This window comes from Solanum stenotomum, chromosome 9 (assembly GCF_019186545.1).
Source record: "Solanum stenotomum isolate F172 chromosome 9, ASM1918654v1, whole genome shotgun sequence".
Classification (NCBI taxonomy): Eukaryota; Viridiplantae; Streptophyta; class Magnoliopsida; order Solanales; family Solanaceae; genus Solanum; species Solanum stenotomum.
In genome coordinates, this window is record NC_064290.1 from 56,476,448 (window position 1) to 56,493,892 (window position 17,445).

The following is a 17,445-nucleotide window of genomic DNA, read 5'->3' on the forward strand; positions in this document are numbered from 1 at the left end:
CTTTTATATTCCGAACATTACTAACTAAAACAAACACAAATATTTTTCCCTTTTTATATTGTGGCTGCATTTCTAAGACGTCGAAAAATATGTCCCCACGTGGCATTTTTCAAAGAATATCCATCTTCCCTTGTCAAAAGTCAACAAATAAATCATTTTTATTCCTAAATCTTATACTTTTTCACACTATAATATGTGTAACATGATTTAATTAAAATAAAATATTTTTATTACTATTTCCATTTTAATTCTTTTGTCCTAAATTTAATAAAGGCAAAAATAATTAAATTTTATATTTTTAATTAAAAATATATTAAATATATCAAAATATTTTTTAATCTTATAATCTTAAAAATGTCATAAAGAAAATTCATAAATATTATTTTATAGGAACATAATATTAATCATTAAAAGCCTTGATTTTATTCTTAAAGTTCATTTCGAGTTAAACTATATTAAACAAATTGAATTATAAAAATATTAACAAAATTAAAATATTTTTTTCTCCAAAATTGAGTGAATAAGTCAAATTTTATAATTTAGTAATATCAATGGAAGTCTTTTTGAGTCCCCAATATAATGGAGATTTTCGTAAATGGTTCATGAAAGTCTTAAAAGTATAACGAAGGGTATTTAGATACTATTTATGATAATTCAAAAGTATATTTATTCTTTTAGTCAGTAATCAAGTGTCTCATGAAATTTTATTCTTAATCAAGTGTCTCATGTTAAAAATTTTGAGTATAACTTTCTTTTTATTGAAAGAGTTTCTTAAAATTTAATCATACAATATATAAATACGAGTTCAAATTAATCAAACTTTAATATGATTATCGAACACGAGGCGATAAAGTAAAAAAAATAGTTCACTCAATTGAATGGCGTTGGGCCATAAACGTAGGCAGCAAAATCCACAATTTTCTCTTCTCTATATATACTTGTCTTTCTTCCTCAACGCCACATATTCTCTTCTTCCATTTCTATGTCCTCGAGTTTTCTCGGATCACCATTTCCTCTTATACCACTTTCTTCTCCTCACAATTCCTTCAAGCTTTCATCTTTAACAATGGCCGCTTGTATTCACGCTTCAAGAACCAAAAATCCCCAAAAAAACCCACTTTCTCGTGACCCAAACAAGCCCCAAATCGACAACCATGTCTACAATTACGTCAAATACTGCCGACCCACTTTCCCTGACCTTGCTTCCTGCAAACCCATTTCAGAAAAAAGCTCGAAAATCGAGGAATTGGGAGATGAGCTATGGCTGAAGATGAAAGAGGAAGCTAGGTCAGATATTGACCAAGAACCAATTTTGTCTAGCTATTATGTTTCTTCAATTCTAGCTCATGAATCCATGGAGAGAGCTTTAGCTAATCATCTTTCTATGAAATTGGGTAATCCTAATCTTCCTAGTACTACTTTGTTTGATTTATTTGTTGGGGTGTTAACAGAAGAAACAGATATAATTAAATCTGTTAAAGCTGATTTAAGAGCTGTTAAAGAAAGGGACCCTGCTTGTATTAGTTATGTACACTGTTTCTTGAATTTTAAAGGGTTTTTAGCTTGTCAAGCTCATAGAATTGCACATAAATTATGGTCTAAAGGGAGGCAAATTCTTGCTCTGTTAATACAAAACAGAGTCTCTGAAGTTTTTGCTGTTGATATTCATCCTGGTGCTAAAATTGGTAAAGGGATTTTACTTGATCATGCTACTGGTGTTGTTGTTGGTGAAACGGCTGTAATTGGGAACAATGTTTCGATTTTGCATAATGTAACATTAGGTGGCACTGGTAAAGCATGTGGGGATAGACATCCTAAGATTGGTGATGGTGTTTTGATTGGTGCTGGAACTTGTGTTCTTGGAAATGTTAGAATTGGAGATGGGGCTAAGATTGGGGCAGGGTCTGTTGTGTTGAAGGAAGTTCCGGCGAGGACAACCGCCGTTGGAAATCCGGCGAGGTTGTTGGGAGGGAAGGAGAATCCAAAGAGACTTGATAAGACACCTAGCTTCACTATGGATCATACTTCACATATATCAGAGTGGTCTGATTATGTAATATAAAGTTGACAACTTTGAGTTTTGTTTACTATTGTTTTAACTTTTTATTTGATTAGTTAAAAGCTACGTTGCTCCGACTCTCTTAAAATGTTGTTAGGACACGGACTGAGCATTTTTGAAGAATTCGAGCAACGTAGGTGAAAAGGTCCTGGAGGAATTTTAGTTTTAGGGAGAATCCAAGTTCTCTTAAATGCAGAGATGTTGTAACATATAGTACCTTTTATGGTAACTGGTTTAAGATTTAAGAGATTACTGTACTAGTTTACTTGATATAGAAAACAGTTCAGTGTTGGATGAAATATCATCATGTTGGTATATGTCTCATAGGAGTAATTGCTTAAGTTCAAATGTGGACAGGTTTTGTGAGTTCAATTGAACCTATTGCTTTCGACTCGAACTATGTGTACATATTATAAAATAAATTGAAATGTATACATGTAACTTATTGTTACTTGGCAGTTGGCATCTATCTTTCTTTGTTCTTTCTAGTGTTATAGTTGCAGAAATATGTATTAAACTTCTTCGCGCGTTATTTTCTCGTTTTCCTAACTTGTTAGTACTTCTGCTGGAAATTCAATGAAAGGCTTATTGCAATATTTGTTGTCTTGAACTGCTTGATACATCACACTGGTGCTTGCACAACCTGTGGCAGATCGAACAATAGGGTTCACAGGTTCTGCAGGACTAAAATGTATCGCTCACCGCTGATAAAATGTTGTGAAAGAGAGATAACAGCCACAAGATCCAATCTTGGATGCTGCAAAACATAGAACAAGATTTTCCTAGCTGTTACTTTCAATGAAAGAACAAATTTTATTTGCTTGAAAAGGTTGAAACACCACTAGAACCAGAAAAAACAAGTTTAAATTCTGAATTCACCTATGGATGAACATACGTACCATGAGGACACCTTTGATATTGTTACGCGTCAATGGAACATCAAGATTGCCTTCTTTCTGAATTCTTAGAAGAACATCAACTGCATTTGCTCTGTTTTGGTGTAGGCTTTTACTCTGTATGCTCATTAATAATATGTTCAAGTATCGCGTCGATTTGTTTATAAATTTTCTCATATAGTTTGATTGAAGGGTAACACTAAGTAGCGAAATTCCTGGCTTTACATATATATTTGCTCTGGGTATAACTCTAAGTAAGCGTTTAGATATGAACGTGATCTGAACCCAAACACCTACTTAGAGTTAGTGAGTTCAGAATGAATGTGATCTTATTACTTATGTATATATCTTAAATATTTTTTTTGCATATGTACATATAGCTCGAGTGGAAAACAATGAGTTCAGTTGAAAATACACCGAAATTCGCCCGTATGTTATAAAATTTGGAAAAGAAACAATAAAAACTTTACCTTCTTATTTCTATAGAGTATTTGAAATCTTGAAAAGGCATCCTTAAACCAGACACAATAAAATTTTGGCCCAAGAATGTAGACATCTCAACATTTTATTCAGAAAAAGCAGCAGGTTAGATCTCTTGACTTTTACCATTTTAACCTTAACGTCTATCTCCAGTAGGCATCAGAGTAGATCTCTACTAAACAAAGAAAAAGAAAGGGGGTGCGGGTCAAATCCACATCTTTGCGCCGTTTANGGCATCCTTAAACCAGACACAATAAAATTTTGGCCCAAGAATGTAGACATCTCAACATTTTATTCAGAAAAAGCAACAGGTTAGATCTCTTGACTTTTACCATTTTAACCTTAACGTCTATCTCCAGTAGGAGTAGATCTCTACTAAACAAAGAAAAAGAAAGGGGTGCGGGTCAAATCCACATCTTTGTGCCCTTTACTTACTTCAAGGGATGGTGCGTCTGATACATGAACATCATCGGTAAGATCTCGAGGCTTACTGGACGGAATTCGATAAAAAATGAAAACTTTGGATATTTTTCAATTAATCAGGTTTATCCATCTAAGATTAAAAAGAACAAGTTGTTATTTAGGAGAGTGACATTTAACCATATTGATAATTATTGGACATCTTTTCTTAAGGATTTAGTGAATTGAACTCCAAGTTTTTGGTTATTACTTCACACTAATGCAATCAAGAACTAATTTGCACACATATGTATATTTATATATATATATGCAAAAATTGAATGAAGATATAAACAACATACATTAACAGTAACAATGATCATGAAGATCAGTTTCTTATTAGCATTTTCAATTTACATTTGTCTATGCAGGGCAAAAGATACTGATAATCTCTATGATGTTTGTCCTACCGATACAACGCATAAGAACACCTTCATAAATGGTTTTCCATGCAAGAATCCAGCACAAATTACTGCTTCTGATTTCAAAAGCTCTGCTTTGAGCAAGGAAGGTGACACGGATAACTTTCAACGTTCATCAACAACATTAGTCACTGCTGCAGAATTTGCTGGACTCAACACTCTCGGGTTATCTGTTGCCAGGACTGATCTGGATGTAGATGGCATGGTAATGTTGAATCGTGTGAATTATCTCATCTAAATGTTTAAACGGTTAAAGAAAGCACACTTTTGGATTACTTAATCTGTATTATATATGTCTCCATATGCCCCTCATGCCTGCTATTGTACCATACTGTTGAATTATTTGAATCATTTCATCTAAACGTGTAAGCTGTTAGAAAGAGCACACTTTTAATTACTTATAATATTATATGTCTCTATGTGCCCCTCTTACCTGCTCTGATACCATATTGTTGAATTGTGTGAATCATTTCATTAGAGCTTACGTTCTTTTGGCTGCTTAATTATACTATGTTTCCGCAGATAATGCCACATGCTCATCCACGAGCTTCTGAGATGATGTTTGTTGGCAAAGGAGTGGTGATTGTTGGATTTATCGACACGAAAAGCCAAGTGTTCCAAAAGACTCTTAAACAAGGTGATGTGTTTATTGTCCCTAGAGGGCTTCTACATTATAACTTGAATTCGGGGTTCGAATTAGCCACTGTGTACTCAGTGCTAAGCAGCCAGAATCCCGGTATGTTGAGTATATCTGATGCAATGTTTGCACCAGTTGTTTCGGAACCCATGAGGGACCTGATGAAGAAGCTGTTTTCGCGTTCAAAATTGGGAACGAACCAGATTAAAAACGTGACATCGTTTCGTTGTTAAACTTCATAACTTCAAGCATTTTCGTTTCCAATATAACTTGTGCCAAATATTTATGACAGTCATCGCGAAATTTATATGTATATCTGTACTGTATATGACTACCGAATATTAACTTGTCTTGAACTTTCAATTGTTTCATCAGTTTATGATCTTTTCATTTGTCTTAATACTGGATTTACCTTGACACCACGTGACGTGAGACACGTGACTAATCATCAACAGAGGCAGAGGCAGACTCAGAATTTGAGGATCGCGGAGACATCATTATCTTAATATAGACGCTAGCAAAACTTTCAATGATGATTGAGGGATAATGTCGTGTCTGACTAGTCATTAATGGCAAGTTGTCAAGTTTGTGTAAAACATGCAAACTGATGCATTTTCAACTCTTGGATAAATCACTTTTGATATACATAACTTTTTTCTGAAGTTAACGGGTGTATGTGCATTTTACTCATTAGCGTGGGTATATGCCCCACATACCGTGCAAATCCTACTATGTTATTCACTCATATAGGACTTGATTTTTTGCTGCTATTTGCTGAAAGAGTTATCAACTTGACATATTAATATACACATATATGTATGTGATATACGTTGATACGTATTTATGTACGGCCTTAATAGTTCTATAGTAGTAACATTTTTGAGCTGGATCGGAGCATCTACCTATAGAAAAAATAGATACACTCTCCGTTTTGATATATGTGGCACACTTATTTCGATTATTGTATTATTTTGTTGTTCTATATGTGATATGCTTTAATTGAGTCAGAGGTTTATCGGAAACAACCTCTCTGCTTTCACAAGATAGGATAAGGTTGTATACACACATCACTCTATCCAGACCCCATACGTTGTTGATCGGTAATGACCATACGATTAATAATTATATAGGTAGTATCATAGCTAATTTCAATAATGATCACAACCAAACAGACCTCTAATCAACAATCATATAGTATACATCTTGGTAAAAAGCACACCATATATGAATCTAACCATAATGTTAGATCAATTTACTTACACTTCAACTTATTTATGGTGCGACTATGTAGCATCTCCCACCATAAAAAAAAGATATCGAGAAACTTTGACCGTGAAGGTTCATTTAGGTATATACTTCTCTTATATTTTTTATTTTTTAAAAAAAAATTATTCAAATTTTGAAGTTTATAATATGTTATTCTCATATAAACAATAAAATACATACATACTTTGAGTTTGCCACACAACATATTAATGAATGCACATAATATTGTTATTTATTTATTGGACAGAACCAGAGAAATAAGTGCCAATTTTTTGGGAAAATGATTTCTGGTTATTACTCCCTCCCTCTGTCCGTAATTACTTGTCCACTTTTCATTTTATAGTTATCCCTAATTACTTGTCCATTTTGACAAATCAAGAAAGGATAAATTATTTTTACTTATTATACCCTCAATTAAATGACTAATTATTTTGAAAAATGTAGAACTTTTCATCCACTTCATAATTAATAGGGGTAAAATGGTAAACTCACTATGTCATTAGTTATTTTCTTAATAGGTGTGTCAATTCAAAAGTGGACAATTAATTAGGGACAGAGGAAGTATTACTTAATTAATATTGGGAGTATTAATTAAAATAAAAACTAGCTTAATTAAGGATAACACTTCCCAATATCCCATCGACATTAGCTTCTCATTTCCCCTAATTTTATGTTCTTTTTTTTTTGGTACAATTCTCATTTCACCCAATAAATTAAAGAATCTTTTGATATTGGTGATATAAATTGAGAAGTAGAAAGGACACAAAAAAGAATGAACTATGCTCTTTAATAAGAAAGAGAAAATCATTCGATTATATTCACATTTTCTATCTATCCTACTCCCTCCGTCCCTATTTAGTTGTTCACTTTAGAAATAACACACATATTAAGACAACAATGATTAGCATAGTAAAGTTACAATTTTGCCCTTATTAATTATGATTCCAAAATAAATTTATTCAAGATACCTAATCAATGTTGGGGAAAGTTTAAGTTTTCAAGAAGTTTAAATGAGGGTTTAATAGGAAATTTATTTTTGTCCTTTCTTGATTTGTCAAAATGGACAAGTAAATAGAGACATCTAAATGAGGAAATATGGACAAATAAATAGGAACGGAGGAAGTAATTAACTTTTCATGTTCTATATCCATAGACTATAATTATATTCAAATTTTGGTGAATCGTCCTATCATGTCTAATCACCTTGTTGACGACTTTCTCGAATTATAATATTGTGATCTCAAATCAAGCTCAACTACACATTTTGTCATTTTGCTTTTTTTCGTATGGTCCTTGGTCATTTTGTCTTTAGATAAAATGATAAAATAAGATTTAATTCATTTCTTGGTCGACACTCACATGCAATAGTTGACTTTTCCACTCCCATTAACAAGATGTTTGTTTAATTTTTAACTCATTCTATTGTATTTTTTTTTTATTAAAAATAGAAGTGGGGTGTTTACTTTTTATTTATTTATTAGGATACTGATGTGATATGAGCTTAAATGATGAATTGATAATCTATATAGTCGATTCTGATTAAGTGGGATTGAGGCATGTAGTTATTATTGATGATTTAATTTTTATTTTTATACTATTTGTACAAAATATTGGATTTAAAATTTTTGATTATGACTTCTAGTCGAATACTAGAAAATGTAGTTTATTAAATTTTAAATAAATTACTTAAATATATTAGACGATATTTTACCACTAATATAGAGTCTTGGCAAAATTATGAATTTTTATTAAATTCAAACTAGACTTTAGCTCCGCCTTTATTTGCGTATGTCAACATTTCGTAGCAAACCATCACATATAAGTCTTGAATTTAATATTGAGAACCCAAAGATTCTTAATAAACAAAATATTTTTTTTTATGACGGTGATATGATAGAAATGTAGATTAGTTAGACCACATATTCCAAAGTTTTTTGAGAAAGAAAAAGAAGGCAACATGCATGGTTGGTAAATTTCCACCAAGGTACACACACAAGTCAAACATGTATAGACTTGTATTTGTTGGGTGCATCGTCATATTTGCACTAGGCCAAAATTATTCCATTTTCATTTGTTGAATATTCCCAAAGATACGCGTGAATCTGGTATTTTAAAGTTTGATTTTAATAATACGATAATTGATAACTGAAATTAGATAATATTAAATATAGATTTTTCATGGCTTAATCCAATCTAAGTCAACCAATTTTCAATATGATAAATCTCAATCTCGATTCAATAATTTAGTTTTTCGAGAGCTACCTCACTTTTAAAAATTATTGAGGCAATGGGGGCACTTCACTGATTTAGCCGTAAGCTGCAAGGTCCAACCCCACACACCCATTCCTAATTTTTGTGGGTTCGTTTTTTCATAATTTACTTGGTCGTCAAGAAGAGATAATATCAGTTTGAGTTTAAAATTAATTGATAAATTAAATTATATTATAATTATGAGAAATGAAATTAAATAGTATAAAAAGATATTTTAAAACACGTAGGGTTGTAAACAATCAATTGTGATAGTGCGATAAGTATTTATTTATTCTTAATCAGATGTTTTGAATTCGAATTTGAGTTCAAGTTCACATGAGTAGGAAGTCGCCTTTGTTAAAGCGCGAGACTTCCATATTTGGATGAAAAACCAAAAAATAAAATAAAAAATGTTCCATTGGGCAGATTCCTCCTTGATTAATTCATTTGTGGGATTACATTGCACTTGGAATTTTTAAACTTTATTTTATTGTTTTTGAGTCCCAATCTATATGATCTTAATTAATAATGGAATTAAAAATTAAAAATCTTTTTGGCCAGAAAATTTGATCAGAATGATATTTTATTTATGTTATTTTACCTTTTTAAACATTTTTACCCTTTTAACTTTAATATCTTATAACTAAAAATGGAAAAAAGATTATTTTATTTTAAAATAAAAAAAGTATTATAGTTTTTTTAATTTTCTGGCCAAATTTTCTGGCCATTTAGCACTTTCCTTATAAGTTTTAACTCATTGCCCATAAAATTATTTGAAAATTCATATATTTGAGTATAAAATTTTGACTATATATATCACAAAACTTTCATATTATTTTTTGGAGAATTTAATAATAGATCATACTAGTTAATATATTGTCTTTATAAACTTTTTAAATTTAGGGTTTGAGTCCTCTTGAACACAAAGTCGTCTTTGTTAGATAGCGCCTTACCCCCAATGTGGGACTTTTCGGCTTGAATTTAAATTTAACCGAGCTTCAATATGAATATCGGATAATGAGCGGAAAACCCAAAAAAAAGTTTTAAGTTTGGAACCTCATCTTCCATTAACTCAAAGATAAAAAGAAACAAGAGCAGAAAAGTTGTGGCTACAAGCCTGCACTACTATATTGCTGGTCCTGGTTAAAAGTAATCGACTCGTATCAATGACAGAGCTAAAATTATTATTAAAATAATTTAAAATACAAAAAAATAAATTTATAATAAAGTTGACAAAATTATATATATATATATATATATATNATATATAAACTATTTTCTTCTAAAGAAAATTTAGATGAACCCCGCACCAATGTGGTTCTGCCCCTATATGGTTAAAAAAACACATTAATTAATCTTTAAAAATCTAAAAGCAAAAACAAAAAGTAAAAAGGAAAGGAGCACGATATTATCTTTAAAAAGAAGAAGAAGAAGAAGTTTAGCTAGCGTTTGGCCAAAATTTTCAAATATTTTTGGCAAATATTATTTGGGTGAAGATTTGGGTGAAATTTCACCATGTGTTTGGTCATAGTATTTGGGAAACATACTTCATTTTTTTAAGAAATATGATATACCCATAAGTTTTTAAAACTATCAAAACTAACCATAAATTTGTATTACATAGCAAAATAGAAATGTCACGTAACAAGATTCATGACTTCCGCAACAAATCAACAAGCATCATTACAGTAAATATTTGCATTGTTAAAAGAGACTAGTACAAATCATGATAATGAAAACACAACTAATATGAATTTGAAAAAGAAGAAGAAAATAGAAGGAAAAAATTATAGCAATCATTGAAGCACCTCTGCCTTCTCTTCCAGAAGAGTTCAAACTATTCTTTAATATAATCTTCCCACATTTTATGAACAATCTCTTCTCGATGAGCTTGCATTTGCAAATCAGATGATCGAGAAGATGAAGCGATGTTACCCTGAGCCAATTATTCGTTATTTTCATTAATAACCATATTATCACTTTCATATTCACTGAATATTCCATCACTGTTTTGATGTTCACGTAAAAATTCATTGAGTTCAAACTTTCATAATCAAACTTATCTCGATTTTCAATTTTCTCAAAAAACTCATTCCTAACTTCTATCAATCGTGGACCATTGATGACATAACCTTTAAATCCAGACTTCCTCGCAGCATCATGCAAGACACTTATAAGGATTGATGTTTCTTTATCGGTCCATTTATCAGCAGCTGAACCACGTGATTTATTTATTTTTTAGCGTTTCTACAATACAACATCAACATGACAACACATCATATGCATAACTTAATTTTGTTTCGAGTGCACAGAATCTGAAAAGCATATCTTTAACTAAAAATAAAAGACGTACGTTGCACCGGTCGAATGATAAAATAAAACACAAGGAGAAAAGATTCTTATCATTCATAACTCTTAAAACCTAGACAAGAGAACAAATTCATACAGATCAATTCAAGCAAGATCAATCTAAAGAAAATTCATACATTTATGCTCTTTATAATAGAAAAGTTTATTAATTGAGTTAGTTGGCAGATGGAGAGTTAATTGAGTTGGTTGGTGTTAATAAATAGAGTGTTTTTGTAAAAGATAAAAGTTTGGTGTTAAATTTAAATTTTTAAAACTTTCCAAATAATGAGATTATGCTCTTTATAATAAAAAAGTTTATTAATTGAGTTAGTTGGCAGGTGGAGAGTTAATTGAGTTGGTTGGTGTTAATAAATAGAGTGTTTTTGTAAAAGATAAAAAATTTGGTGTTAAATTTAAATTTTTAAAACTTTCCAAATAATGAGATTTGGCCCAAATAAACTACTCCCTCCGTTTCACAAAGAATGACCTCCTTTCCTTTTTAGTCAGTTTCAAAAAGAATGACCTCTTTCCTTTTTTGATAACATTTTACTTTTTGCTTTCCACGTGGCATGTTTAAGACCACAAGATTAAGGACAATTTTGTACATTTGACATAACTTTAATTTAGGACCACAAGATTCAAAAGTTTTTTTTATTTACTTAAACTCCGTGCCAAGTCAAACCAGGTCACTCTTTATGAAACGGAGGGAGTACTATTTAGGAATTTGAGTTATTTGCCAAAAAATTTGCTAAATAATGAGAAAGTGTATGGACAAATAAAATTTGCCAAATTTTTTCCCAAGTTTTACTTGGGAAATCTTTGGCCAAACGGGCCCTAATAATGGTCCCATTAGATGACAAATTCAGAATCTATCGATAATTGATGAATAATATTTGGTTATTGAAATGTGACAGATAAAAATATTTTATATATAACTCTATTATCATAATATAAAATATATCCCGGGTCTAATTAATATTTAATCAAATATAAAATATATTTATTTTTTCTTTTGAAATCGTTATCTTTTATTTCACTTTGATTAATAAAAAAAAATGTATGCACATAAAATACTATGCTTTATTGGTTCAATATTGGCGTACGTGCAACTCCCCAAAATGACATCATTGACAATTCCAATAAGCACTTCCATTTAGGTGGAAGTCTGTTTCAGTTTTATAAAAAAAGATTTATTACTATTATATTAGAAATATGCAATTTTAATTTATTTATTGCAAAAAAACATTTTTTTTCCCCAAACAAATAGGAAGAAACAAAACCTTTTTAACAGAAATTGAGAAAAAAATTGAATCATTCATAAGAAGAAAGGGGCATAGTTATCGTTGTTTGACCTTGGTTGTGATGATCGATTCATTCTTAATTAAAGGTTTTGAGTTTGAGCCCAAGGTATAGAGAAAATTCTGTTGAGTGCCACCCTCTACCTCTACCGTGCATGATTCGAACTAATCGGGACTTTAATGCANTAATTATACTATGTTTCCGCAGATAATGCCACATGCTCATCCACGAGCTTCCGAGATGATGTTTGTTGGCAAAGGAGTGGTGATTGTTGGATTTATCGACACGAAAAGCCAAGTGTTCCAAAAGACTCTTAAACAAGGTGATGTGTTTATTGTCCCTAGAGGGCTTCTACATTATAACTTGAATTCGGGGTTCGAATTAGCCACTGTGTACTCAGTGCTAAGCAGCCAGAATCCTGGTATGTTGAGTATATCTGATGCAATGTTTGCACCAGTTGTTTCGGAACCCATGAGGGACCTGATGAAGAAGCTGTTTTCGCGTTCAAAATTGGGAACGAACCAGATTAAAAACGTGACATCGTTTCGTTGTTAAACTTCATAACTTCAAGCATTTTCGTTTCCAATATAACTTGTGCCAAATATTTATGACAGTCATCGCGAAATTTATATGTATATCTGTACTGTATATGACTACCGAATATTAACTTGTCTTGAACTTTCAATTGTTTCATCAGTTTATGATCTTTTCATTTGTCTTAATACTGGATTTACCTTGACACCACGTGACGTGAGACACGTGACTAATCATCAACAGAGGCAGAGGCAGACTCAGAATTTGAGGATCGCGGAGACATCATTATCTTAATATAGACGCTAGCAAAACTTTCAATGATGATTGAGGGATAATGTCGTGTCTGACTAGTCATTAATGGCAAGTTGTCAAGTTTGTGTAAAACATGCAAACTGATGCATTTTCAACTCTTGGATAAATCACTTTTGATATACATAACTTTTTTGTGAAGTTAACGGGTGTATGTGCATCTTACTCATTAGTGTGGGTATATCAGCAGAGGCGTATTCAGGATTTTGAGATGATGGGTGCACTATTACAAAAAAGTAAAGGTGGATCTAAGATATAAATTTGATTGATTTAACATTTAGGTTCTTATCACTAAAAATAATTAAAATTTTAAAATTATAGGTCCAAAGTTATTTTTACCTATTCAAACCACTTAGAGAGATATTACCCAATTTTAAAAAGGAAAATAAAACAAGATAACTAAAAGATTCAAATTTCTAACCTCACTTAGAGAGGTGCACCCAACATAATCGCACGGTATAATACTTCAAGTGTGGGTTTACATATCTATATTTAAATATTTTTAAAAAATATAACACTACTATATATGATTTCAGGAGGGGAGCATGGGTTCACATGAACCCGGTGACCCCCTCCTGAAAACGCCTCTGGGTATATGCCCCACATACCGTGTAAATCCTAATAAGTTGTTGGGTATAAGCCCCACATACCGTGTAAATCCTAATAAGTTGTTCACCCATATAGGACTTGAGTTTTTGCTGCTAGTTGCTGAAAGAGTTATCAACTTGACATATTAATATACATATATACGTATGTGATATACATTGATACGTATTTATATAAGGCCTTAATAGTTCTATACTAGTAACATTTTTGACCTAGATCGGAGCATCTACCTATAGAAAAAATAGATACTCTTTCCGTCTTAATTTATGTGGCACACTTATCTCGATTATTGTATTATTTTGTTGTTGTTTTCTTCTCCATTATTGTTATCAGAGTGACTTCTTTACTACTGTATTTTCTATCCATATTTGATATGCTTTAAATGAGTCAGAGGTTTATCGGAAACAACATCTCCACTTTCACAAATCAGAAGATAGGATAAGGTTATATACACATGACATCACTCTATCCCGACCCCATTTATGAGATGCACGTACTCGGTATGTTGTTGATCGGTAATGACCATACGATTAATAATTATATAGGTAGTATCATAGCTAATTTCAATAATGATCACAACCGCAAACAGACCTCTAATTAACAATCATATTGTATACGTCTTGGTAAAAAGCACACCATATATGAATCTAACGATAATGTTCAGATCAACTTACTTGCACTTCAACTTATTTATAGTGTGACTATGTAGTATCTCCCACTATAAAAAATAAAATAAAAAAGATATCCAGAAACTTTGGCCGTGAAGGTTCATTTAGGTATATACTTCTCTTCTATTTTTTAATTTTTTAAAAAAAATTATTCAAATTTTGAAGTTTATAATATGTTATTCTCATGAAAACAATAAAATACTCACATACTTTGAGTTTGCCACAGAACATATTAATGAATGCACATAATATTGGACAGAACCAGAGAAATAAGTGCCAATTTTTTGGGGAAATGATTTCTGATTATTATTACTTAATTAATATTGGGAGTATTAATTAAAAAAAAAAAACTAGCTAATTAAGGATATCACTTCCCAATATCCCATCGACATGAACTTCTCATAATTTCCCCTAATTTTTTTTCTTTTTTTTTGGGTACAATTCTCATTTCCCCCAATAAATTAAAGAATCTTTTGATATTGGTGATAGAAGTAGAAAGGACACAAATAAGAATGAACTATGCTCTTTAATAAGAAAGAGAAAATCATTCGATTATATACACATTTTCTATCCTTCTATCCTAATTAAGTTTTCATATTTTCTATCTACGTATTATAATTATATTCAAATTTTGATTAGTTAACAATGAATTATCATATCATGTCTAGTCATCTCGTTGACGACTTTCTTGAATTATAATATTCTGGTCTCAAATCAAGCTCAATTAGACATTTTATCATTTATTTATTTTTTCGTATGGTCCTTGGTCATGATTTTGTCTTTAGATAAAATGATAAAATAAGATTTAATTCATTTCTTGGTCGACACTCACATGCAATAGTTGACTTTTCGACTCCCATGAACAAGATGTTTGTTTAATTTATAACTCATTATATTGTATTTTTTTATTATTAAAAATAAAAGTGGGGTATTTGCTTTTTATTTATTTATTAGGGTAATGATATGATATGAGCTTAAATGATGAACTGATAATCTATATAGTCAATCCTGATTAAGTGGAACTGAGGCATGCATGTAGTTATTATTGATGATTTAATTTTTTTACGCTATTTCTACAAAATATTGGATTTAGAATTTTTGATTATGACTTCTAGTCGAATACTAGAAAATGTAGTTTATTAAGTTTTAAATAAATTACTTAAATATATTAGGCGATATTTTACCACTAATATAGAGTCTTGGCAAAATTATGATTTTATATTAAATTCAAACTAGACTTTAGCTCCGCCTTTATTTGCGTATGTCAGCATTTCGTAGCAAACTATCACATATAAGTCTTGAATCTAATATTGAGAACCCAAAGATTCTTAATAAACAAAATGTTTCTTTTTTTATGAGAACCCAAAAATTCTTAATAAACAAAATGTTTCTTTTTTTATGACGGTGATACGATAGAAATTTGGTTTAGTTAGACCACAAATTTTAAAAAAAAATCGGAAAAGAAAAGAAGGCAACATGCATGGTTGGTAAATTTCCACCAAGGTACACACAAGTGAAACATGCATGTATAGACTTTTATTTGTTGGGTGCATCGTCATATTTGCACTAGGCCAATTATTCCATTTTCATTTGTTGAATATTCTCTAAGATACGCGTGAATTTATTATTTTAAAGTGTGCTTTTAATATACGATAATCGAGAACTGAAAATAGATATTAAATATAAATTTTTCATAGTTTAATCCAATCTAAGTCAACCAATTTTCAATATGATAAATCTCAATCTCGATTCAATAATTTAGTTTTTCGATAGCTACCTTACTTTTAAAAATTATTGAGGCAATGGGGGGCACTTTACTGATTTTGCCGTAAGCTGCAAGGTCCAACCCAACACACCCATTCCTAATTTTTGTGGGTTCGATTTTTCATAATTTACTTGATCGTCAAGAAGAGATAATATTAGTTTGAGTTTGAAATTCATCGACAAATTCAATAGTAAAACAATTATGAGAAATGAAATTAAATAGTATAAAAAGATAAAATTTTCAAACATGTAGGGTAGTAAAGATATTTCAAAACACGTAGGGCAGTAAAAAATCAATAAAGATTATGATAGTGTGATAAATATTTTTTCATTAATAATTAGATGTTTTGAATTCGAGTTTGAGTTTGAGTTCAAGTTCTCATAAATAGAAAGTCGCTTTTATTAAAGAGCTCTTTAGCTTCAAACGAAACTTCCAATTTGGGTGGAAAACCAAAAATATATATAAAATGTTCTATTGGGCAAATTCCTCCTCGATTCATGCATATGTGGGATTGGATTCTTGGAGTTTTTAAACTTTTTTTTTTTAGTCTCAAGCTATTTGATCTTAATTAATAATATGTTTACATTATTCAGATGTTGTGTACAGAATTTTTAATTATTAAGTCGTGATTTTTTAATGATTTATTTGAGTATTACCTTCTTTTTTTTAATTATCTCTGTTCAACCTCCAATAATCGTGTACATTCAAATTCAAATATTTTAATTATAAAAACAAATAGGATTATTAGTTGTAACTTATTACCCATAAAATTATTTGAAAATTCATATAATTTATAAAAAAATTACTATTTCACAAAACTTTCATATATTATTTTTTGGAGAATTTAATAATAGATCATACTAGTTATTATTGTCTGTATAAAACTTTTTAAATTTCAGGTTGAGTCCTTGTGAGTACAGAGTCATTTTTGTTAAGGAGAGTTTTACCCCTCAATATGGAACTTCTTGGTGCGAATTCAAATTTAATCAAGATCTACTATGAATACCGAAATATATAAGTTGGAACCTCATCTTCCATTAACTCAAAAGATAAAAAGAAACAAGAACAGAAAAGTTGTGGCTACAAACCTGCACTACTATATTGCTGGTCCTTGTTGAAAGTAATCGACGCATATTAATGACGGAGCTAGAATTATTATTAAAATAATTTAAAATATAAAAAAGATAAATTTATAATAAAGTCAACAAAATTTAACATCAATTATATATATATAAATATTAATTATATATATCCGCACTCATGTGGATCCGTGCCAGTATGGAAAAATAAAATAAAAAATTAATCATTAAAAATTTAGAAGCAAAAGCAAAAAGTAAAAAGGAAAGGAGCACGAGATTATCTTTTAAAAAGAAGAAGAAGAAATTTAGTTACGATGGTCCCGTAGATCATAATCTATCGATAATCGGAATGGGACAGACAAAAATA

The 17,445-nt window shown here is 30.6% G+C and overlaps 2 protein-coding genes across 3 annotated transcripts; both read left to right on the top strand.

Annotated features, from left to right (window-relative positions):
- Positions 1–950: 950 nt before the first annotated feature.
- On the top strand, positions 951–2,528 carry LOC125875981 (serine acetyltransferase 1, chloroplastic-like). The gene has a single exon (XM_049557065.1). The coding sequence runs from the start codon at positions 983–985 to the stop codon at positions 2,060–2,062; it is 1,080 nt and encodes a 359-aa protein (XP_049413022.1). The 5' UTR covers positions 951–982; the 3' UTR covers positions 2,063–2,528.
- Positions 2,529–3,832: 1,304 nt separating this feature from the next.
- On the top strand, positions 3,833–12,716 carry LOC125876563 (germin-like protein 11-1). Of its 2 annotated transcripts, XM_049557773.1 has the most exons (3): positions 3,833–3,907; positions 4,266–4,521; positions 12,325–12,716. In XM_049557773.1, exons 1-3 carry the CDS (start codon positions 3,879–3,881, stop codon positions 12,670–12,672), a joined length of 633 nt encoding a protein of 210 aa, XP_049413730.1. In that variant the 5' UTR covers positions 3,833–3,878; the 3' UTR covers positions 12,673–12,716. The 2 variants fall into 2 exon arrangements, with proteins under 2 accessions (XP_049413730.1, XP_049413729.1); XM_049557772.1 differs by lacking the exon at positions 3,833–3,907 and having other exon boundaries at positions 4,025–4,521.
- The last annotated feature ends 4,729 nt before the right edge of the window (positions 12,717–17,445 follow it).

What these genes read in the sequence shown, in the direction of transcription:
- LOC125875981 (XM_049557065.1), top strand. Translation starts at nt 983, where the DNA reads ATGTCCTCGAGTTTTCTCGGATCACCATTTCCTCTTATACCACTTTCT.
- LOC125876563 (XM_049557772.1), top strand. Translation starts at nt 4,210, where the DNA reads ATGATCATGAAGATCAGTTTCTTATTAGCATTTTCAATTTACATTTGT. An exon ending in ATCTGGATGTAGATGGCATG is followed by an intron (nt 4,522 to 12,324) that starts GTAATGTTGAAT and finishes ATGTTTCCGCAG; the next exon opens with ATAATGCCACATGCTCATCC.